Source organism: Aplosporella prunicola, assembly GCF_010093885.1.
Source record: "Aplosporella prunicola CBS 121167 unplaced genomic scaffold K452scaffold_10, whole genome shotgun sequence".
In the NCBI taxonomy this organism is placed as follows: Eukaryota; Fungi; Ascomycota; class Dothideomycetes; order Botryosphaeriales; family Aplosporellaceae; genus Aplosporella; species Aplosporella prunicola.
Window position 1 is genome coordinate 403211 of NW_022983538.1, and position 22361 is coordinate 425571.

Below are 22361 nucleotides of genomic sequence, written 5' to 3' on the forward strand. Positions count from 1 at the left end.
GACACAAAACGATTGCCAAAACAAAGCAGAGACGAGAGCGAGGATGGATGACTCCCAAGAAATTCACGAGCAGCCGCCGATCAACGGAGCGCCCTTATCGCCGCTTACCTTATCGGCCTCGACGCGTGGAAGATTTGTTACTCCCGGCGCATCACATACCGAAGCTCCTGTGCTCGACTCCGTGCGCCCATCAACCCTCCTGCCCGCCCTCTGCACTTCGCATGCCTAGCGTCAAGAGAAGAAGAGCTGGGGACGACGAGGATGCCACGACGCCACGCAAACGCCGCGCATCGCCTGCGCACGACGACCACGCCGACGACCAAGACACAACGACGCCGTCGAGGGCGCAAAATGGCGTCAAGTCTCTGGCCAAGGACCTGCATCGGGCAAAGCTGAACGGTGCCTCGAACGGGCCTGAAACGCCCCGTTCACAGCGCAGGGTCCTGTTCGCTACCCCGTCAAAGCACCACGACGATGAACCCGAGGCTGGGACCCCTACGATTGTCCGGAACGCCGATAGATCTGCCCGACGAAAGAGCGCAAGACGCTTGCTCGAGCGCACGATCAACGGCGATCCCAGCGACGACGAGGAGGCTTTGGAAGAGGAGAATGCACTAGCCAGGCAGATATGGGATGAGGACGAGGCGGATGAGTTGGGAGAGGACGAGGGCGCAACTCTTGCCGATGAACCTGCGGTTCCGGAAACACCGTCGAAGCGGGGGAGGGGAAGGCCAAAGGGCAGCAAAAACCGGAAGCGCAGCCTTACACCCCCGGGGGACCTCCCTCCAAACGAGCAGTACTTTTACCAAAACCGGCCGGGGGGTGCAAAGACGTCAAACAACACGTTGCCGTCGCATTCGGTTCTGAACCACGACGAGTACTTTGCGCAAATGCAGAAATACAAGGATCCGCACGACCCTGACAAGGAATTCCTGCTTTCGTTACACTCCCGCTCCTTTGACCAGTGGGCTTATGAGCTAGAGCACGGCTTCAACATCTGTCTGTACGGCTACGGCTCGAAACGTGGGCTAGCAGAAGACTTTGCCAGTCATCTATACCAGCACTACAGCGCCGCATCTCCCAATCCCAAAAACGCGCCCAAAATCATAATAATCAACGGCTACAACCCCGCCCTAACAGCCAAAGACATCCTCACCACGATCCTCACGACCCTGGTGCCCAGCTCCCTCAAGCTGCCCGCGCAGGCGCCCCTCCTCCTAAACCTCCTCCTCACGAGCCTGAGCACCAAGCCCCCCACGCAGCCCCTAACCCTCGTCATCAACTCGATGGACGCGCCGCCGCTGCGCCGCCCAGGCACGCAGCCGCTGCTCGCGCAGCTCGCCGCACACCCCAGCATCTCCCTCGTCGCGACCGCCGACTCGCCCATCTTCCCCCTCCTCTGGGACCAGAGCCTGCGCTCGCAGCTGCGCCTGCTGTTCCACGACTGCACGACGTTCGCGCCGTACGCGCCTGTCGAGCTCGACGCCGTCGAGGCCTTCAACGAGCTGCTGGGCCGCAGCGGACGCCGCGTTGCTGGCCGCGATGGCGTCGGCTTCGTCTTGCGCAGTTTGCCTGAGAATGCCCGCGGCTTGTTTCGTATCCTTGTTGCTGAGCAGCTCGCTGCTACGGCTGATGATGACGATGCTGATGCTGCTGTGTTTGCGGCTTCTGGTGCTGGCGCTGCTCCCGATGGCTTCTCGGATGTGCCGACTACGCCGTCAAAGCGCGGGAAGCAGGCTGCGGCGCAGGCGGCGGCTCAGGTGCCTGCTGTCGGTGTGGAGTACAGGGTGCTGTACCACAAGGCTGTTGAGGAGTTTGTGTGCAGCAATGAGATGAGCTTCCGGACTCTACTGAAGGAGTTCCATGATCACCAGATGATTGAGAGCCGGAAGGATGCGGGCGGTGTGGAGAGGCTGTGGGTGCCGTTCCGGCGGGAGGATCTGGAGAGTTTGCTGGAGGAGCTCGTGTGATGAGCGAAAGACGATACTTGTACGAGAAACGGTTGAGCGGTTATGTTTGCGACTACGGCTCGGAATCCACGAGGATCAAGGCGACACCATGTCCACAATTCCGGCCTACTTTTTTCTTCTTCATTCACTTCGACGTGTACACGATACCCTAGAGACAAGAGCAACTTCGTAACAGAAAAAGAAATCCGATTTGTTTTTGTACCCGCTGAACTCCCTACATGCACGGTCTCATGAATACAGGTATATGAACTCCGAAGCTTTGCATCATTCACATGCAGCGAGACACATCTTTCCACTCTCAAAACTTACCAGCCGCGGTGGGCCAGCCTCTGGCTCTCGGGCATCTTCTCCACGTTCAGGCCGACCATGGCCTCACCAAGATCCATGCTGACCTCAGCCAGGACCTTGGGGTCACGGAAGTGGGTGACGGCCTGGACGATGGCCTTCGCCCTCTTCTTAGCATCGCCCGACTTGAAGATGCCAGAGCCGACAAAGACGCCATCACAGCCCAGCTGCATCATAAGCGCAGCATCCGCGGGGGTAGCGACACCGCCGGCCGCGAAGTTGACGACGGGCAGCCTCTTCAGGCGGGCAGTCTCCTGTAGCAGCTCGAAGGGAGCACCGATCTCCTTGGCGTACACGCGCAGCTCCTCCTCGCTCATCGAGGCGGCGCGTCCAATCTCCCCGTTCACGGTGCGCATGTGGCGGACCGCCTCGACAACGTCGCCGGTGCCGGCCTCGCCCTTCGTCCGGATCATGGCGGCGCCCTCGCTGATGCGACGCAGCGCCTCGCCCAGGTTGCGGCAGCCGCACACGAACGGCACCTTGTAGTTGTTCTTGATGACGTGGTGGACGTGGTCGGCGGGGGTGAGGACCTCGGACTCGTCGATGTAGTCGACACCAATCGCCTCGAGGATCTGATGGTGGCGTGCTTGTTAGCAAGGTGCTGCTGGATACTAGTGACGGGAGGATGGGTGGCGCGGGTGCTTCTCACCTGGCACTCAACAAAGTGGCCAATCCGTGCCTTTGCCATGACGGGAATCGTCACGGCCTCCATAATCTCCTTGATCATCTTGGGGTCGGACATGCGGGCAACGCCACCCTGGGCGCGGATATCGGCAGGCACTCTCTCCAGAGCCATGACGGCGGCGGCACCGGCCTCCTCTGCGATGCGCGCCTGGAATGGGTTGTTAGTTTGGAGACTAGCCTTCAGTAAGTGAGTCAAAGTGTCATACCTGCTCGGCATTGACAACGTCCATGATGACGCCGCCCTTGAGCATGCGAGCCAGGCCAGCCTTGACCTGGAAGTTGTTCGCCTCGCCGTCTTGCGGGCCGTGGCCGTTGGTGGTGGGGAGCTCGGAGGCCATTATTGTGTGTGGTGGGGGTGTTGAGGAGCGATTGAAAGAGGCAAAAGATAGCACGGGTGTAGTGAGGGAAAGAGAGTAGAGAGAGAGAGAGAGAGAGAGAAAAGTAGTAGTCAGTCTGGAGAAACTGTGAGTCAGGTTTAGCTCCAAGGGTCGAGGCGAAAAAGTTCTAGCTCGAGGCGTGACTGTTACGGTACTCCGCGGTACGCTTTGCTTAGTGCCCATCAACCCCGCTATCGGCCGCGAAGACCCGAGATGCGATGCTCGCCGAGCTTAGGCCCGCCCGTCGCGCCCACTGAGCCCTATGATGACATAGACGCGTCGCGCTGCTCGCCGTGTCTCCCTGCATTTCAACCCACCTGCCGACTTTCCAATTCGGTAACCCTCCTGCGGCTTTTTCTCCTGTCTATCCCCAATGGCGTCTCTCCGGCTTCTTCGTCCCTTTTCCATCGGTCTCGCGGCCTCCTGCATGGTCGCTACCCCGCTCCTCCTCCGCCCGCAAGGTCTCCGCCCATTGCTCTGCGACTCCGTCACCTCTTCCCCTGTTTCTCCCAAGGACTGGTCCTTCTCGCAGTACGAGCGCGATGCGCGCAACCCGGTGGTCTCCCGCGGCAGGGTAAATCCCAAGATCTGGCGACAAATTAGCACGGGCAGCATACTGGGTACGTTTTTGGTTCAATTGGGCTTTGGCAAGAAGAGCTAGGGCGATCATATCAGCGGAGATGAAATGTCAAGCCAGCCGGTCACCATGCGCAAGTTTACTAACGCATGTTTCTATCCAGGTCTGGTTGGCGGCCTGGCTGTCAGCGTCTTCTCCAAGCCACTGGCGTTGCTTATCGGTCTGCTGGTATTTGGCGTACAGGTACCCTGCTCTTAAGTTCCTCTCTTCGGACATACCTTTTGACCTCGTATTACAGTTCATCGAATCGCGAGGTATTCATATCATCCCGTACAACAGCATCCAGAAATATTTCAAGAGGATGGACCTGCGCTCGGCAATGCAGGACAACGTCGCTTTGAAGCTGTCTTTTGGCGCAACCTTTGCTCTTGCAGGCTTTGCCGAATTCTGATTTCCCTGTATTAGGTATGGATGCTCTTACGGAGTAAAAGAATAATGTTTATGTTGTGTGGCATCATGGTCTGTCAGGGCCATTGTACTTAGATGTGTTTGTATCAACAACTTGTAAATCACCGCTATTGCGCAATGCTGAATTTATGAGTCTGATGTTTTAGGGCAGGCCGACTCAGGCAGATTCTCTTTTAATATGCAGTCATGGGCATACCTGGACGCACGGAATAAGTGCGAATTGTGAATTGGACAAGTACCAATATATAATAAGTTACTGTATACCATATTCACTATAAACCCATGGCTCGGTTACAGTGACAAATATGTACTGCACTTATGGTAAAGAATGTCAAAAAGTTCGACCGCGCGTAAAATGCACCTACGAAATAACTTAGTATTATCGATGTTCCGGATATTTCGTCGATCTTTTAATTATATATTGAGTAAAATTCGCCGTACCTACGGAGTACTCTTCAGGTTGTTGTAATAAACTATTATACTGTGGCCAGTAGTCGCTAGGTAAATTAATAAAGGTAATAAGTCCTATATACGATAGTATTTAAATATATACGAAGGCACAAATGTACAAGGTAATAGAGTATTTTGCAAGGGTACGAAAATTAAGAAAATTAAAGAGGATAAAAAGTATGTATCAGGATATAAGGATATAAGTACTTAAGAGTAGAAGGTGATTCCTATATTCTTATAGCTATATTATCATGTAGGGCTGGCAAAATATCTGGAGGAATGGGCAAATTATCCGACCTTATATCAATTGCAAAATATCTCCGGTTTAAAAGTCAAGCCGCTCCAAACTTAACAGTAGCCAACACACCTTCTGTTCAAAATGATTGTCTTCTGGTGTTTGTCTCTAACACGCTATAAATCTACAGTGACTTCAAAGTAAACGAACAGATATGACCTGCAGAGCCATTGAACAAATATAGTTACAATCGATGTGCCTCTGTCTAATCTTCCTCGGGGTATCCTATCGTGATCCATACTGTACAAGGGCCATGCCACACCCTGGAGAGACAAAGCTCACTAATATACAAACAATAAGCTTAAACGCCCCAACCCACCCTCTCAAGTCCCCCCCACATCAACCCTCATACCTCGCCTTCTCTACGGCAACTCCGAAGACCTTTGCCTCCCATCCGCCTCAAAAACATGCCCACCATCCATCTCAAACGGCATGCTATGCCTATAAGCCTCAAACCTCTGAGCACCATCGGCCTCAACCACACGTCCGGAGCCACCATCGCCATAACCGGCAGCAGGGTGATAGACGCCGGCCTCGACATCCGCGGCGCTGTTGTCGCCAATCTTGCGCTTCTCGATGCGGTCGGTCGCGGCCGCGATCTCGCGCTGCTGTTGCTCCTGGCGCTTGCGCGTGCGCATGACCATGATGAGCCAGAAGATGCCTCCGCCGACGATCCCGACCCCGACGACGCACGCGATCACGACCCCCGCGATCATGCCTGCGTTTACGGTCTTTTGCCCGTTTTTGATTGTTTGGGCGTTGTCGTTGAAGGCTTTGTCGAAGGAGGAGGAGTCGAAGGTTGAGGAGGATTGTGCGGTTGTGAAGGTTGCTTGTGCTAGCAGGAAGAAGAGAATGTTGGAGAGTTGGCGGCCGCTGAACGAGAGCATTTTGGTCGTGTTTGGTGTTGTTCTTCTTGTCGTTGTGGTCATGCGGTGGCGGTAGTTGTTGATTTCAGATATGATTTTTTTTTTTTTTTTTTTTTTTTTTTTTTTTGAGATTTTTGTGTTTGCGTAGTTGAATGGGCAACCACTGCAGATATAGTCGATTGTGAGGCTGAAACAGGCGAGGCACTGTTGGGTTTTCTTCCTTCCGACTGGAAATTGAATGTTTGAAACCGGAGAGGAATCAAGGAAAGGTTATATGGCGCGAACAAGGCTATGCTGACACGAAAGGAATCAAAGAATGTGATGTTAGGCAAACCCAGGCCTGAAATCCTGGCCTCATGGAGGCTTGTCCTCGGTCATGATGCATGATGTATGCGGGTATCGGCTCGTGTCTGTCAGTCACAATGTACACTTTAGTGTAGGGCTTGACATTTGAGGAAACAATCGCCACTACAAAGCAAGGAGGACACTGATCGCAAACGCCCTTGTGGCTGCGCCTGATGTGTTGTAGATTGCCTTACTGGGGAATCCAGGGACTGCGCCTTGCTAGAACTGGGTTTTGCGTCTTAGTGATCGTGGGGGCGGAAATGTGAGACGGTCACTGGCCGCTTGCACAGCCTCAGTGCATCCTTCGCGACATCGTTGTCACACGAGTAGACCTAACTTTCGACCATTTATTTAGTTCAACGGGTCAAAAGGTGGACCTGCGCACTTAATTACAACGGCAGAAGACCAGAATATAAGGGAGTATCCATGCTTGTTCGGGTATCTCGATAAGACCGAAAGCCAAGTCGACCGCCATCGAGCTCAAAGAAACCATTGTCGCCGCCCAACTCCATCCATGCAACGCCTCGTATAATACACCTAGCCCAAACGCCTTCCAGATGCCCAGCAAATCAGAACACGTGATGTGTCTAGAATATGCCTATTCGCTGGCCCCAGCCCTCAGTCTTGGGGTTAACCAGAATCTGGTAAGGGAAAGGGTTGGTGTCGGTGGATGTGATGGGTGGGATATGGTCTTTGTCTCTATTGACGATGTTGACAATCTTGAGGGCTGTCTTGTGTAGGCTCTTTTCCATGGCGCGCCGGACCTTGATGACGTCCGTCTCATTCCGCGGCGTTGCGAGCGTCACATCGAGCGTCCACATCTCCCAGCATATCTCCTCGTCCCCACGCCCCTTGCCCAGCGTGCCAAAGGGGAAGTATGACTTGCGCCGGCGCTTCTCGAAGAACTGGACGGCCAGCTGGCCGCGGCCGCGCTGCTGGTGGCCGACGCCCGTCTCGATGGCACGCGTCAGAGCCGTGGCGCGCTGGTCGATCAGGGTCTCCAGATCAACGTCGTCGATGGCGGGGAGGGTTAGGTCGAGGAGATCACGGTGGAGAGGCGTGACCGGGGTGAAGTAGCGATGGAAGAAGATGGTGTGCAGGATGGCTGGAAGACAACAGAGTTCAGTGAGGCCAGGCTACGGCAGGACAGCGGCGCGCGTCGGGTGCCAGGGGGCTGTGTAGTACCTTTGACGATGTCCTTGACGCAGGCCGGGTCGGCGAAGACCTCCAGCACATACTCGGGAGGTCGTCGTTGGTCCATGTTGGCGTGTGCATGCAACAGCCGAGGGTGCGGAGAGCCTTGTAGCGATCAAACAGAGTGGGTAGAGACTGTGGCTTTGGTTCGGGGGTGTGGAGGGTTGGGTGGACGATGACGGTACGGTGGGGTTGCCGGAAGGCCCTTCTTTGCGACGACGCGGGGCTCCGGCTGGAATCTTCAGCTGACAGGCCGCACAGCCCAGGCCTCGGTCATCGCCTGTCCGAGACACTTCCCTCATCACTTGACATGTAGACTTCGCGCACCACGCGCGCAACCACCACTAGCTATGATATCAGCTACGCGCCGCTGGTTTCGGCGCAACCGCGCAGGCCTCGCCATCGGCGCTGGCGTCCTCGGTGCTGGCTATCTCGCCGGCCAGTACATCCTCGCCAAGCTCACCGAAGCCCGTCAGCGCATGAGCGACGAGCGCATCTCTAGAGAAAAGTATCTACTACCCGCTGACCCGCTGCCCTTGGTCCTCCTTTGCTGACTTGCTGACTGCAGCCTGCGCCGCCGTTTCGAGCAGAACCAGGAAGACTGCACCTTCACCGTCCTCGCCATCCTCCCCACCGCCACCGACAACATCGTGCAAGCTCTGCTGGTCGAAGAGACCCTGGACGAGTTGCAGAAGCAGAAGAGCGAGCGCCTGTCTCGCAGCGTCGCACCCTCTGACGTTGCACCTACCGATGCCCCGTCGGAATCGCCAAGTGCCAATGAAGACGATGGCCGGAGCTTGAAGAGCTTCCAAAGTGAGAGTTACGTTCATGCAAGCCAGATCGGAGAGGGCCTTGGTGCCAATGGCGAAGGGGCTCGCCCGCGGCCAAAAAAGACCAAGGCACAACTGTGGAATGACATGAAGATCAACTGTGAGTGTCGACCTTGCTCAAAACAACCTCAAATGGCCGTTAACTCTTTGCAGCCATCGCACGAGCCTTTACCCTACTCTACACCCTTTCGCTACTTACCCTCTTGACCCGCATCCAGCTCAACCTCCTTGGCCGTCGCAACTACCTAGCCAGCGTTGTCTCCCTTGCTTCATCACCCGCACACGGCACGCGTATCAGTCTCGAGAACCACGATGACGATAACATGGAGCAGTCGTATGGCAATGATTTTGAGACAAACCGCAGGTACCTCTCGTTTAGCTGGTGGCTGCTTCACAGGGGCTATAAAGATGTCATGGAGAGAGTGCTCACTGCCGTGAAGGAAGTCTTTGGGCCGTTGAACCCGCGGGAAGAGATCACTTTGGAGAGATTGTCGGAATTGACTCTCGAAGTGCGGAAGAAGGTCGAGGGCGCAACAGAGGAAGAGCGGAAGTCGGCCAAGTGGTTGACCTATCTCCTTCCCCCAGCTGGGCAGGAATCCTATGTTCTGACCGAATCCGGCATGACAACTGGCGAAACTCCAGAGGTCTTTGCTCCCAACACCCCTCTTCGCCGTCTCCTGGATGAGACGTCCGATATTATCGATTCGCCTTCTTTCACCCATGTGCTCACTCGCCTTCTGGACTCTACCTTCTCCGTTCTTGTCGACAACAAGCTTGCCACGTTGTCCTTCAAGTTGCCCCCTGTCTCCGCATCGACTGCTCGTATCGTTGAACTCACGGATCCCAAATCCGCAAAAACCAAGATCGCGAACACTCTTGCGGTCTTTTGTCGCCAAGCCCATGCGATTGGCTCTGGTACCAACAATGAATATCTCGAGGCTATGGAAAGCGTGCGCGACCTTGAAGCTTTTGCCGCCGTCGTGTACAGCAGCAATTTCGACTACGAGGCGCCCGAGGATACGGGAAAGGGTACGGAGACAAGGCCGACCACTGCTGGGACGTATGTGGAGGAGCCAGCTCCATTGGGTGGTGAAGCAAGTATCATAGAGAAGGATTCCGGGTTTGAGGCTGCCTGGGGCAAAGCAATGGCCAAAGACGAAGGCAAGGGTTCCTCAGTGTAAAATGAAAGGCGTTGCCGAGGAAGGAGAATGTACCATAGCGGTGTTGGTCGGTCGCTGTCACTGATACCCAGAACTAAGATCGCCGTTTTGTCTTAGCATGGCTGTTAAACTCGCTAGCTTTTTGGATCGCCACCGGCTGCAGGAACGCGTATGTGTGTCCACAAGGGCAGCGAGCCGGTACCTGGTACCATCAGAGCAAGCACAGTCCCCAAAACGGACTCGGCCGGTCATGAGGGCAAGGAGGCATCCGTGCCGTGGTGTGTTGTTGGGACACACGGATCTCCAGCCGAAGTTCGATCAGCACCTAACTAGCCGACGAGGTGAGACTAACTAGACAGCAGCGGCGTCAGCAATCAGCAAATAATTCGCGCAAGGGAGGGAGGGTAAACCCACGATCGAAATTTCGGGTCGAGGAGGACGGGTAGCAAGAAAAGGACATTGGCATCGACGGCGTCATCGTCGGGATAGCAAATTGCGGTGCCCCAGACTTGTTTTTGGCTGGGGGTGGGGAGCATCTCGGACATGAGAAAGCACGGGGTAGTGAGATCGGCGGGGTTACGGAAGCTGCACGCCGCCGCCAGGCTCCAGCGGGGCCAAAAATATCTCAAGCGAGCGTAATACGGACGTAGAGTCGTAGAGGCGGACGTGCTTTACGGCTGGGTGCGCTTGGGGGCCGCGCTGCCTTGGCAGATGCTGTATGCTTGTTTTTTTGCCGAGGGGCGTCGGCGCCTTGGACGGAGGCCCGTTCTCGTGTGCGTTGTTGTTGCCTGTCAATGTTGGTCTTTGATGGGCTTTGCTTTCGGGGGTTGCTTTCTCGGTGAGTGTCGTGAGTTGGAGTTTCGATAGTTTGATGTGCAGGGATTGTTAGGGCTTGGGTGTGAGGTGGGGTTTCGTTTGTCTGCCTCATCATTGGTTCCAAGGGCTGTTTGTCGCTGTAGGTAGGAGTAGGAGTGTTTGATAGATATACAGATGATTTCAATTGAATCCGCAAAGGCGCAATTGCTTGGTGAGACAAATGGAAAGTAGCATTTAGTGTTTGTTGTGTTATCTTGAAGTGTATACAATTGAAAATACATCTGCCATACATTATGTGTAGACTTGAGTGCCTAATCTGTAAGGTTGAGGACGTACGATTGACCTTGTAGAAAATATGTGCCTGAGGCATCAAGTTCGTCAAATGACCATCACGTGCCGTCTATGGTCAGCGGGACAGCTCCAATCATGCCACCATCGCGACATCGCTCGGCCTATGCGGACAGTCTGCGTAACCTTCTGCTGCTTTATTCCAACGTTTCCACTCACTTTCCGCTGCGCAATTGCAGATTTGATTTTGCCGTTTTCCACAGCATGTCCTTCCCCAAACCTAAAAAGCCCACATACCGTATCTATGACGCATATGAAGTATCTTTGAGTAATTGTGGCTTTGGCAAACACTCACCATGGCTCGCCGATACTTAGACAAAATTGCTCTTGGGGAAACTATACCTATAAGCCCACTTCTCCTTCCAGCCGGAACCACCGGCTTGTTCACCTCCAGTGCTCTACTGACAACCAATTCCTCTTGAGGCAACTGCGACCTTCTTGGCGAATGATCGCCCATCTTGGAGGAATATCACCCACCTTGAAGGAACTTCACCCAGTCTCTTGAAGAGCCGCCTGACGACATGGCCCGCCAAAAGCAGAGTTGCGCGTACACGACGCTGATAACGCGGTCGTCTTACCTCGCCGGCGTCATCCTCCTCGCCTACACGCTGAAGAAGCTTGGTTCCGCGTATCCCCTCGTGGTGTTCTACACGGACAACGTCCCCGCGGCCTCCTTGGCCGCGCTGCGCGCCGAAGCACCCCACAGCAACCTGATCTTGGCGCGCACGAGCGCGCTCGTGCCTCGCGCCAACGTTAAAGTGCACTTGATCGCGGAGCGGTTCGGCGACACTTGGACGAAGCTGCGCGTATTCGAACATGAGGCGCTCAGACGCTACGAGCGCGTCTGCTATCTCGACGCCGACATGATGATATGTAACCGCAACATGGACGAAATCTTCGACGTGCGGCTCCGCGGCGACGACTGGCTCGCCGCTAACCACGCGTGCGTCTGCAACAGGGACAAGGATCCTTGGGCGCCGGCGAACTGGACGACAGAGAACTGCGCCTTCACGCCCGTGTCGCACCCGATGGCGGAGCCGACCCCGGTTACCCCGGATTCTCGTCCAACGTACCACCTCCTCAACTCGGGTATGTTTTTGTTTGCGCCCAGCCAGCAACTGTGGGATCGGATGCTGGAGCTCTTCAACACGACGTCCAAGCTTGCCGAATTCAAGTTCCCGGACCAGGATTTCCTAGCAGAGTTTTTCCGCGGCCGCTGGCAGAGCGTTGGCTGGCAGTACAACGCGTTGAAGACGATGCGGTACTGGCACCCGGACATGTGGCACGACGACGAGGTGGTGTGCTTGCACTACATAGTGGACAAGCCATGGGCGGCGCGGATCGGGCCTGACGGGACGGCGGGCTACCTGGGCAGGGACGGCGAGACGCACCGGTGGTGGTGGAACGAGTACGCGGCGTGGCAGGCGGAGCGGAACGAGCAAGGTGAGCGGCAACTCTTGGAAACGGTTGCCAAGTACGTCGCCAAGGCGCCGGGCGAGGGAGGGGAGGCAGTCGACCCGGACATGCAGGCCATTGGCAGCCGGGTGCAAGCATTCGCAAAGAACAAACCGCCGGAGGTAAAGAAGAGCGAGGAGCAGCTGGCCTACTAGTCAAGACGGCAAAGATGGGCACCGCAACCGAAACAACCGAGGGCACAGCGGAACATGGGCGGTCACCCAAGGCTGGCGGCTGGCGGCGCTGCTGGGAGCGAATCTGGGGAAGGTTATGCGGAGTCTTCACCGCAGCATCACGGCCAGGGTCCCTTTGGACGGGTCCTCGGAGAGGGAAGGTGCTGGGTGAGGGTGGACATGGGGATGTGGTCAACGATCCAAGATGATCTGCTACCACTGCTTCGTCGCGTGCATTAGGTTGCCGCGCTGGTGGTGGATAGCTTGCTTCACGGCTGTACAGGTGTTCACGATCATCGGAGCATTTCATCCAATTGACTTCTTTAGCCTTTATGATCATCGATGTAGCGTACCCGGGGAAAAGCTTCTTGACGTGAGATCATCGTCGTAGTCTGTCTGGGGAGTAGTATATAGGTAGCTGGGCTCACCGACGAAAACGGGCGTCGCTATGGCCGCCGTCGAGCCAGAAGTCCCAGCGCCATCATGGCACGCTACGCAGTTGGTGAGGCTCAGTTGGACGTTGGAGTTTGAAATTAACGGAACTAGGTTTCCAGCTCGTGACGGAAGCTTCAGCCCTTCGGTGCCTCCCGCCAGCGCCCAGAGAACGCCCAGAAAGAAATTTTTTTTGGCATTGCCGCCAGCCGCGTCCATCACCATCCTTCGCTTCCGCAGCAAACATACGATTTCCCGCCAATAGTCAGGACAAGAGCTCAACTACCGAAGCATAGTATGATGCAGTCATAATCACGCTCGGACGAAAGGTCTTCTTTCCGTTTGCATCCCGGATGTGTCGATTGGCCAACTCACCGTCGCAACGCGTTACTCATACGACCTCGCCCCCATGTCCGAAGGCGGCCTCGCTGACTCGGGCATGGGTAGGGCAGGGATTCCGCCCAGCCACTGACGCCGAGGCAACGCGAAGGCGGACAGTTTGGGCCTATGCGCCGGAGAGTGCATATCCAAGATGAAACGGGAGCAAACGGATATTTTTCGTGGCCAGAAAAACTTTCGGCGGCATGTGCGTCTTTGGAAAAAAGCGTCGTGGGTTGCTAAAATGCTGGCAGATGACGATGGGTTGCTGGCCAACAACGTGACGGCGCCGCGTCGGCCCGACTCTCGGGAGCCGGCGAGCAAGGTTTTTCGTCTGCGAAGAGCAAACTGTTTGCAACGGCTTGCCCGTTAGGATGGGCGGTCAGAGAGGTCGCTTCACGTGCAGGCACGGGATCGCGAGATATCTGTGGGGACGTGGAGAGGCAGTCGCGACTTGGCAATAGGATCCTTGATGCTCCGGGGCTTAAGAGGATCCACTACTATGCTTCACCCCAACAAGCCGGGGGCGCCAGGCGCAGGGTGTCGAGGGGTAAGCGATACGTGGAAGCTGGAGCAGCCAGCACGCGAGTGTGTGGAGGGCGGTGGTGGTGGTGGCGGCTGGGTGTCGGTGAGCGCACGCGGCACGGGCTGGGGAAAGGGATGGGGATTTGAGTGTGCGAGGTTGGACCGAGAAGCTCAAACACAACTCTCTCCGCGCTCGTTCCCACCCCCTCTTCGCGGGGAGGTGTGCGGGCGGAGAGCCCGAATGGGCAATGCAAACAGCGCGGCGCTCGTCATCGGCAGCGTGTTAACTGGAGCCATAAGTGGGCCAAGGCCTTCCACTCGAGTGCGGGCGGAGGGGGCAGAGGATCGCGCGCACCCGGTTTGCGCCGGGCCCACCCTACGTCATGGCAGAGCAGGGCTGGCTGGCGGCGTCGGAAAATCTTTGACCGCGGCGGCATGCAGCGGTCATGGGTAAGTTAGCCGAGTTGCCAAGGCCAAGTGCAAGCGCGTCGGGCGGCGAGGGCGTGCAGATCCCCAGCCCATCCCGCCCCAGCTGTTCCGTGGAGAGGCGCTGCAGGGTCCACTCCGCTGCTAAGGCCAGCAACTAGAGTCCCCACCTGTGCTCTCCTTCCCTAACCCGTCCGGGCGCCCTGCCCCGGCCAGTGACGTCCTCCGCTCCCACGACCTGACCGGAACTAGTCACCGATGTTGCATCCAGCACGCAGTCTCTGCAGACGCCGTTGCGCTAGAGAGCCGCGACCCTGGCCCTCCACCCAGCATGCGCAACAAGATAAAGCATCTGCCCTCCCCCAGATTTCCATTCGACACCGCGCCCGTCCTCTGTCCAAGAGAGAGACTTTGCTTTATATCTTGAGTTCCGCGCGCCTATCCCTCTCTTCCTGTCCGCCGTCGCACATCAACCACCATGTTCACCGGCGCTGAGAAGAGCAACACCGAGTACCGGGGCACCCTCAACGTGTCGCCGAGTCACCCAGATGCTGCTGGAAATGGCAAGCATCCCACCTTCATGGGCCTGAAGGGCAAGCCTCTGTCCCTGGCTGTGTCCATCGTCGCCACCACTGGTTTCCTCCGTAAGTCGTCTCCGGGGATGTAGTGTCGTACAGGAACAACAAGGCTGACCATCTTCCAGTTTTCGGTTACGACCAGGGTGTCATGTCCGGTATCATCAGTGCCGACAAGTTCAACGCCTACTTCCCCCAGACCAAGGACGACAAGACGTATCAGGGTTTCGTTACGGCCATCTATGAAGTCGGCTGTCTCCTCGGTGCCATCTTCATGCTCATGTACGGCGATGCCCTTGGTCGCAGAAAGGGCATCATTGCCGGTGGTGTTATCATGATCATCGGCGTCTTGATCCAGGTTACTTGCTACGACGGCTCCCACGCCATGGCCCAGTTCATCATCGGTCGTACGATTACTGGTGTTGGCAACGGCATGAACACTTCGACCATCCCGACCTACCAGGCCGAATGCTCCAAGTCCAACAACCGTGGTCTGCTGATCTGCATCGAGGGTGGTATCATCGCCTTCGGTACCATGATCGCCTACTGGATCGACTATGGCTGCTCTTACGGCAACCAGGACCTGTCTTGGCGTTTCCCCATCGCTTTCCAGGTCTTCTTCGGTCTCATCGTCGTCATCTTCATGTGCTTCCTTCCCGAGTCGCCTCGCTGGCTTCTCACCAAGGACCGTCATGAGGATGGTATGAATGTCATCGCCGCTCTCCGTGGCCTCACTGTCGATGACGAGGAGACCAAGCTCCAGGGCGCCATCATCATGGACAGCATCCGCGTTGCCGGCCACGCCGGTGGCAACACCCCGTACAGCGCTCTCTTCACCAACGGCAAGACGCAGCACTTCCGCCGCATGATGATCGGTTCCTCTGCCCAGCTCTTCCAGCAGATTGGTGGCTGCAACGCCGTCATCTACTACTTCCCGATTCTATTCCACGACTCGATCGGCGAGTCCCAGGACTTCTCTCTGCTCCTTGGTGGTGTCAACATGATTGTGTACTCCATCTTCGCGACCACCTCTTGGTTCCTGATTGAGCGCACCGGTCGTCGCAAGCTCTTCCTCACTGGCAGTATTGGCCAGTGCCTTTCCATGGTTCTCGTTTTCGCCTGCTTGATTCCTGGTACCCAGAGTGCTGCGAAGGGTTCCGCTGTTGGTCTCTTCACCTACATCGCCTTCTTCGGTGCGACGTGGCTGCCTCTTCCGTGGCTTTACCCAGCGGAAGTCAACCCGCTCAAGACTCGTGCCAAGGCGAACGCCGTCTCGACCATTACGAACTGGCTCTTCAACTTCCTCATTGTCATGGTCACTCCGGTCATGCTTGACAACATCAAGTGGGGAACTTACCTGTTCTTCGCCGTCGTCAACGGCTGCTTCGTCCCGGTCATCTACTTCTTCTACCCCGAGACTCGCATGCGGTCCCTCGAGGAGATTGACATCATCTTCGCCAAGGCCAACGTCGAGGGCATGTCTCCCGTCCACGCTGCCCAGCAGCTGCCTTTCCTCTCCGACGAGGAGATTGAGTCCAAGTCTAGAGAGTACGGCTTCTCCAGCGATGACGAAGAGGCCGGCCAGACCAAGGCTACTCAGGGCGAAAAGGAGGCCGAGCTCGCCACCAGCGAGGGCGCCATGATGGGTTAGGAGCAGACTTTGCGTCTAATTCTTCACCATAGCGGCTTTACCCGCTCCATACCCCCATTCCAGCAATGCTTTGTTGCATTTGATGCCATCTACCCCTTCACTGGGTTCAGATACACATCACCGGAGTTTTTTGATCTTCTAATTTCCTTGCTCTTTATTGTTTTCCAGCTTTTTCCAATGATACCATAGACTGGCCGGGATGTATATCTGCAGCCTCGAAGGTCGCAGCTGGAGTAACGATTTCCTCCAAAACTCTTTACGCTCCTTTTATACCCATAACGCATGACTTCTGATGACTAGTTGGAAGGAAAGCCTGCAAGGATGGAATCTGTCGAGGTGAATGTCGAAATACCTATAGATATCAAGAATGCTTGTTTTTCATTAACATTTCGCTCTTGAAACTTGTGATTGCAATAGTGACTTGACTTGCTTTTGTTTTAGATGGGTTTTGGCTGAGTGGTCGGTGGTGTGACTTGAGGGGATAAGAAGATGATGAAACGGAAAGGAAGCTTCGACGTTTGGAAGTGATATTGAATGAAAGTTGTAGAGAACAGCTACCATGAAAAGCCTTGAATGAGATTTCGTCAACTTACCTGCTGCGAGTCACAACGTGCCAGCGAGACAGCTGTCAAAAGGCACAACTTCACCCAGAAGGAAAAGGCAGGCAGAGGGCGCGCAAGATAAGAGAAGATTTCCTTTCCGGGCAGATCCGGGCCGGGGCGCCTGACGGGAGTGCCGGGCGCGCGGGCAGCGTGGCGCAACGAGCCGTGAAGCGAGCGACCGCGCCCAAAGCACCAACAACAAACAAAGCGTGCAAGTAACAATAACGAACAGCGAAAACGAGAAAAGGAAAGAAAATTTTTTTGTTCCCTACCGGTGCAATACTAGTATAACTGCATGCAGTGAGTGATGAAGTGCAGGTGTTGTTGTTCTTCGAGGAGAGCGAGGACGGCACGCCGTTAAGAATGCAGCCGCCCGCGCGCCGACCAACACCAACGTCATTCCCTCTTTGGGCCCACCGGGATCTCCACCATGACAACACAGGGCCGGACACAGCCACGGGCAACGGGGACACTCATCAACGGCGGGCGCACACTACTGCTGCTACTGGCATAAGCAGCGAATGAACGCGTGCGCTCGCTGCGTAGGCCCTGTGGCGCTGCTCCACTACTAACGGCAGCCTGCCCGATAGATGCTGGATGTTCAGGTTTCCTTCTTGTTCGCACCCATGCAGTTTGCGGTGGGTGGGTTTTTTGCGGTGGGCGGGCGGGCCGCGGGTTGCGTCAACGGAAGGGGATCGTACCGTGCGATCTGCGAGGGGCCACTGTGTGCGCGCGTGCTTGCCGTGGGTGTTTGGCGGCTGCGTGTTGCAGGCAACGGGCAGGGTGCGAGAGCGTTCATCAAACGCGTGGGGATGGAGGGCATGGCACGGTGGGGTTGCTTGTTTGTTGTGCTGCAGCTTGATGAGATGGTCTTGGTCCCTGCGACTGACGACGTTGTACAGACGGACGAACACCTGCGACCGGGGGCGATGGGTTTGTATCGTGCGGTGCTCGGGTTGCTGCTAATGCTCACGCTGTATGCAAAATTCGTCATGCTAAAACGTACTAGGAATGTAGCTGTCGAAGGCCGACCGGACAACCTATCAACACTGTTGACCGTTGAGCGAAATCCGGCAACTAGCTGTATGACGACAGTCGGAGGGGCAGATATTGATATTATTTGCGTGTCCTTCGCGAGCAACGCGTCGAACTGCGAGTGCGGCCTCTGCATCTACCTACGGAGTAATTTGTAGGGAGCGTTTTTAAGGTACCGCTGCTCCTTATGGGTCATACTGCTTCTTATAAGCCATACTGGTACCCACAAGAGCAGCCTCCGTACCTACCTACGAAGCGATCCAGAGGGAGCGTTCCAAAGGTACCCTATGCATTCGTAAATCCTCCTATAAGTGGGATAATACTTGAATTCGGAGCGACTTGACACGCCTTCGCTTCTAAAAAACATCACTCACCGTAGGGGTATGGATGACAATGTCTCCCCCTTGCCCGTAGTACTCCGTACGGGTATCAAGGCTCTTCGTCAAGATGCGATCCAGAAACGTCACCAGTACAGCAAGAGACTGATCCGTACACAACATCGTATTAAACCATGCACATGGAAACTGATATATACACACAGGAATTTAGAAACGCCAGTACCTATAGCACCATTCGCACTAACGCGTGGAGTCCCTCCGCTCGAGGTACGGCGCCATTTCCACCAGGATCTTGACATTCCTGTCTTTCTCCTTGATGAGAGGCATGAAGCCCTCCTCGACAAGATCTTCTAGCTGGATACGGCGCGTGATCATGCGTCTGGGCTTCAGCGTTCCTGAAAATGCAGGGTTGAGTATTAGTTCACCAAGACTGATCGATTGGCCAAAAAAGAAAAGAAAAAAACGAAAAAGGCTCTCGTAGATGCCGGACGTGTCTGCAAGACAGTGGGAAGCGGAATTTGTGCCCTACCTTTGTCCAGATTTTGGATCACTGCTTCAAAGTCCTTGCGGTCGTAGCCGAGTACGGCGGTGTAGTTCGCTTCTTTGAAGACGAGAAGGTTCGGCTGGAAGGGGACTTCCTTGTCCCAGATGGCGACGTTGACGACTGTGCCGCGGGCTTTTACGGCTTGGCAGGCGGTCTTGAGGCTGATGAATGTTAGCCTAGGATATAAACGCATATATCTCTCGCTTGTTTCCTCTTCCACTACTCTCTCCTCTTTCTTTTATTTCCTTTCCCACTCTTTTCTAAACCAACTCAGAGAAAGGTCGATAGAACAAAAACACCAAACGGAACCACGAGCAAGCTCACCTTGCCGGCACACCAGCACAGTCAAACACATAATCTGGTCCGTCTCCGCCACTCAGCTCCTTGCTCATTACCGCCATATTATACGTCTGCGGACACATGACGTGATGGGCTCCAAAATCTCTCGCAAACCTCTGCCTGCTCGCCGCGATCTCACTCACGATAATCTTCTTCACCTTCATCGCACTCAAGCACTGCACAACAGCGAGGCCAATCGGGCCACCACCAAGCACCAGCACCGTGTTCTCCGCGCGGATATCGACCGCAGCTACAGCATGCCATGCCACAGCCAGCGGCTCGACGAGCGCGCCAATGTCCAGCGGCACGCTGTCTGGCAACTCGACGACGGCGTGGGCCGGCACGACAACCGCATCGCTGAGCCCGCCGCCGCCGCCAGACAGGCCGATAAAGCCGCCGTTGTAGCAGGCCGTCTGGACGCCGACCTTGCAGGCACCGCAGACGCCACACGCTAGCGTAGGCTGTACGACGACCTAAACGCGCGCGCCCCCCAGAAAAGGCGACTCATCAGCAAACCACCACAAGCAGCCGCGCCCGACATGGGCATGTGGGGGTAGTCGGGAGAAGTCGGAGGCCTCCAGCTTTGCCTAAGTAGGTACGCACCTTTTGGCCCTGGCGCAGGCCCGCCACACCTTCCCCCACCTCACTGATGACGCCCGAGAACTCGTGCCCCAGCGTGATGGGCACCGTCTCGCCGGTGATGGGGTGTGGCTCTTTGGCGGGCGCAAAGCATGCTCCTGCGGTAAATTCGTGGAGGTCGGTGCCGCAGATGCCCACGTACGCGGGTGCGATCTGGAGGTGCCGTGCATGCGTCAGCCGGGGCTGGAGATGTGCCGAGTGCGCGGATGAATGGCTGGCTGGTTGGTTGGCTGTTTGCCTGCCTGCCTGCCTGCTTGCTTGCGCTACCAGCCCAAGGGCGCAATGCAATGGGGTGGTGTGAGAGTGCGCGCGCGCAGAAGAAACCGACGCACCTTCACCTGGCCAGGCCCCGTCGGTTCCTCGGGGACCTGCTCGATGCGGATGTCTTCCTTGCCGTAGTACCTGGCGGCACGCATATTGGCGTCTGTACGTAAAGTGCAGCAGGGCAGTAAGTGGTGGCACAGGGAGTCGGGAAAAGAAGAAAGAAAGGGTAAGAATAAGAAGGTGAAGATCGATGGCGGGGTTTTAGTTGGTTTAGTTGGTTCAATTGGGGGGAAAGGCAAGGGAAGTGATGTTCAAAGGCGCACAAGGCAACGCACGCGGCACGACAGACAGTTCAGCAGCTGCTGGTGTTATGTATGTACCGTACCCACCGGGCCCGCGGGCTCGTTCATTCGCTCGTTGGTGCCGCTGACCCCTCTTTCCTTTCTTCCTTGGGTTGCGGCTGCCCTCTCGCTCACGGGACCACCACCGCACCACCACTGGCAGCGCGTGTGTCAAGCATGTACGTACGTACGTGCGTTGGGTGCGGGCGGCCTGGGGTGCAGTGCAGTACCCCACCCCCACGCGGCCTGCTCCCGCATCCATCCCGGCGCAGGCTGGGCTGGGCTGGGCCGTACGCATCTGAATCTCGGTACTTCTAATTTCGGGGGCGAGCGGACACGAGCGCCGCATGCGTGCGTGCATGGGGTGCTGTGCTGTGCTGTGCCGCTCTGCTTGCGCGTGCGCAGAATCACAACAACAATGGAGACGGGGGAATGGGTTTGGCTCGGTGTTTGGTTTGGCAGTGGTGGAGCGTGCGGCGGCGCGGGGCGCGGATCCGGGGCGCAAAACGCGGGGGGGGATTGTTTGTTGGGGCTGCTGGGGCTGCTCGCAGGGCCAAGAGCTTGGGTCTTGGGTTTTGAGGCCTCGAGGGGGGTTCCTTGCACGCGTTGCAGCGGTCGAGATCGATCTACGCGGCCTAGCGACGTCGCACACGTACTCTCATTTCAACAACATCGTTCGTCGTGTCCCCGTCGGCCATGGCCGAGAGGGAGCATTGCCTCGTCTTGCCCGGCTAGTCTTGGCTGATGGCTTCTTGTTTCTGGGGGGGCCTGATACGAGCGAGGTAAGGGTGTGCGCAGGCTGTTGGGGGAGGTTTGCCGGGCTTTGGGGGCCGTTTCTTCGTGCCCCTGTGCGCCATGGCCGAGGTACGCCGCAGGATTGCAATCACGCATGTTTTGCTGGTTTGGGGTAGCTGGGGTGAGAGATTTGCAAAGGCTGACGTCGGGTTACTTGCTCGGTTTTGCTTGCTGTAGATTATGGGCTTGTTTGGCGTCATCGTTTGTGATCTCACTCAGCGCTGAGTGATGAGTTGAGCCGCTTGACTCTTGTCTTACGCGGCGCTAGCCTTTTGGGGTATTAGAGGTGGATGGTGAGACTCTTCATGTCTGATCTCGAACAGGTAAATGTTCACTGATCTTGAGCTCTCTTCCGGAGCCAGTACATCCAGTGAGATGAGAGATAAATTGATCATGTGGAACAAGACATAGCACATGATACTCTTCGAACAGCCGGCGTAATCTTGTACCAAAAACTATACCTGCCCGAGTTGGTTTGTTGCTTGATTATATAAATTTTTATATATTTGTTAATTCCTTCTCGCCAACCATAAATTTACACCACCACTTGTTCACCGTACCTTGTATACGATATACGCTTGTATCTGTATAGCCTACTCTCAGTGTTGTGTAATTGCATAGCCTGAACGGTTAGATCAACTCTCGCTCCCAAAGAATTTAGTACTTGAACAGCATATACTACAGCCTCAAATTCACATGACCGCATCCGTTTCTCTCACCAAATGGATAATCAAATTTTAGCCCTCCACGGTTCAGAAACTTGACTTCATAACCTCTTCATGTTTCGCCATCTAAGTGAAGCCTTTTGAGAAAGACGACCTACCGACACCTCCTTCAGCCTCCTCTCACCGCCACCACACCGCCTGCGCCGCCGCCTTTCCTTATTCGGAGAACAGTAGGTATGCCCTTCAGCATAGGCTTAGCCTCTTCGACCGCACATACACACGATTATGACTCATAGTATACGACTAGCTAGCCTTGGTAGATGCTGGACATCATTGTGAGAAGTAGGAACGCAGAGGATGGTGAAGCTCGAGCGGTGCCTGGGTGACGTTGTCGGCCGAATCGCCGAGCCGCCGAAGCGCCGATCGCCAGCGGACTTCTATTGCGATTTCCCCACTGAC

The 22361-nt window shown here is 55.9% G+C and overlaps 11 protein-coding genes across 11 annotated transcripts; 6 read left to right on the top strand and 5 right to left on the bottom strand.

Annotated features, from left to right (window-relative positions):
* Positions 1 to 221: 221 nt before the first annotated feature.
* On the top strand, positions 222 to 1970 carry K452DRAFT_225670 (uncharacterized protein; the record flags this gene model as incomplete). The annotated part of the gene is made up of 2 exons (XM_033536768.1): positions 222 to 1655; positions 1734 to 1970. The coding sequence occupies 2 exons, from the start codon at positions 222 to 224 to the stop codon at positions 1968 to 1970; spliced, it is 1671 nt and encodes a 556-aa protein (XP_033398573.1).
* Positions 1971 to 2275: 305 nt separating this feature from the next.
* K452DRAFT_226274 (uncharacterized protein) lies at positions 2276 to 3337 on the bottom strand (the record flags this gene model as incomplete). The annotated part of the gene is made up of 3 exons (XM_033536815.1): positions 2276 to 2887; positions 2965 to 3147; positions 3206 to 3337. 3 exons carry the CDS (start codon positions 3335 to 3337, stop codon positions 2276 to 2278), a joined length of 927 nt encoding a protein of 308 aa, XP_033398574.1.
* A 466-nt stretch (positions 3338 to 3803) lies between these two features.
* K452DRAFT_226078 (uncharacterized protein) lies at positions 3804 to 4404 on the top strand (the record flags this gene model as incomplete). The annotated part of the gene is made up of 3 exons (XM_033536802.1): positions 3804 to 3996; positions 4117 to 4196; positions 4252 to 4404. 3 exons carry the CDS (start codon positions 3804 to 3806, stop codon positions 4402 to 4404), a joined length of 426 nt encoding a protein of 141 aa, XP_033398575.1.
* Positions 4405 to 5509: 1105 nt separating this feature from the next.
* Positions 5510 to 6159, bottom strand: K452DRAFT_286494 (uncharacterized protein). Its single transcript, XM_033540303.1, has one exon. The coding sequence runs from the start codon at positions 6051 to 6053 to the stop codon at positions 5529 to 5531; it is 525 nt and encodes a 174-aa protein (XP_033398576.1). The 5' UTR covers positions 6054 to 6159; the 3' UTR covers positions 5510 to 5528.
* A 712-nt stretch (positions 6160 to 6871) lies between these two features.
* On the bottom strand, positions 6872 to 7754 carry K452DRAFT_286496 (uncharacterized protein). The gene is made up of 2 exons (XM_033540304.1): positions 7563 to 7754; positions 6872 to 7482 (listed from the first exon to the last, which is right to left on the bottom strand). The coding sequence occupies exons 1-2, from the start codon at positions 7636 to 7638 to the stop codon at positions 6965 to 6967; spliced, it is 594 nt and encodes a 197-aa protein (XP_033398577.1). The 5' UTR covers positions 7639 to 7754; the 3' UTR covers positions 6872 to 6964.
* Positions 7755 to 7893: 139 nt separating this feature from the next.
* Positions 7894 to 9717, top strand: K452DRAFT_286497 (uncharacterized protein). Its single transcript, XM_033540305.1, has 3 exons — positions 7894 to 8079; positions 8140 to 8501; positions 8555 to 9717. The coding sequence occupies exons 1-3, from the start codon at positions 7922 to 7924 to the stop codon at positions 9580 to 9582; spliced, it is 1548 nt and encodes a 515-aa protein (XP_033398578.1). The 5' UTR covers positions 7894 to 7921; the 3' UTR covers positions 9583 to 9717.
* A 283-nt stretch (positions 9718 to 10000) lies between these two features.
* K452DRAFT_11945 (uncharacterized protein) lies at positions 10001 to 10997 on the bottom strand. The gene has a single exon (XM_033535154.1). It carries the CDS (start codon positions 10745 to 10747, stop codon positions 10187 to 10189), a length of 561 nt encoding a protein of 186 aa, XP_033398579.1. The 5' UTR covers positions 10748 to 10997; the 3' UTR covers positions 10001 to 10186.
* K452DRAFT_350582 (glycosyltransferase family 8 protein) lies at positions 10826 to 12335 on the top strand (the record flags this gene model as incomplete). Its single annotated transcript, XM_033545667.1, has 2 exons — positions 10826 to 12199; positions 12266 to 12335. The coding sequence occupies exons 1-2, from the start codon at positions 11247 to 11249 to the stop codon at positions 12333 to 12335; spliced, it is 1023 nt and encodes a 340-aa protein (XP_033398580.1). The 5' UTR covers positions 10826 to 11246.
* Positions 12336 to 14592: 2257 nt separating this feature from the next.
* Positions 14593 to 16340, top strand: K452DRAFT_225811 (uncharacterized protein; the record flags this gene model as incomplete). Its single annotated transcript, XM_033536782.1, has 2 exons — positions 14593 to 14758; positions 14818 to 16340. 2 exons carry the CDS (start codon positions 14593 to 14595, stop codon positions 16338 to 16340), a joined length of 1689 nt encoding a protein of 562 aa, XP_033398581.1.
* Positions 16341 to 18451: 2111 nt separating this feature from the next.
* K452DRAFT_269389 (uncharacterized protein) lies at positions 18452 to 20751 on the bottom strand. The gene is made up of 5 exons (XM_033538940.1): positions 20170 to 20751; positions 19802 to 19990; positions 19184 to 19671; positions 18845 to 19020; positions 18452 to 18710 (listed from the first exon to the last, which is right to left on the bottom strand). Exons 1-5 carry the CDS (start codon positions 20251 to 20253, stop codon positions 18556 to 18558), a joined length of 1092 nt encoding a protein of 363 aa, XP_033398582.1. The 5' UTR covers positions 20254 to 20751; the 3' UTR covers positions 18452 to 18555.
* On the top strand, positions 20465 to 21435 carry K452DRAFT_12053 (uncharacterized protein). Its single transcript, XM_033535169.1, has one exon. The coding sequence runs from the start codon at positions 20790 to 20792 to the stop codon at positions 21351 to 21353; it is 564 nt and encodes a 187-aa protein (XP_033398583.1). The 5' UTR covers positions 20465 to 20789; the 3' UTR covers positions 21354 to 21435.
* Positions 21436 to 22361: the final 926 nt, after the last annotated feature.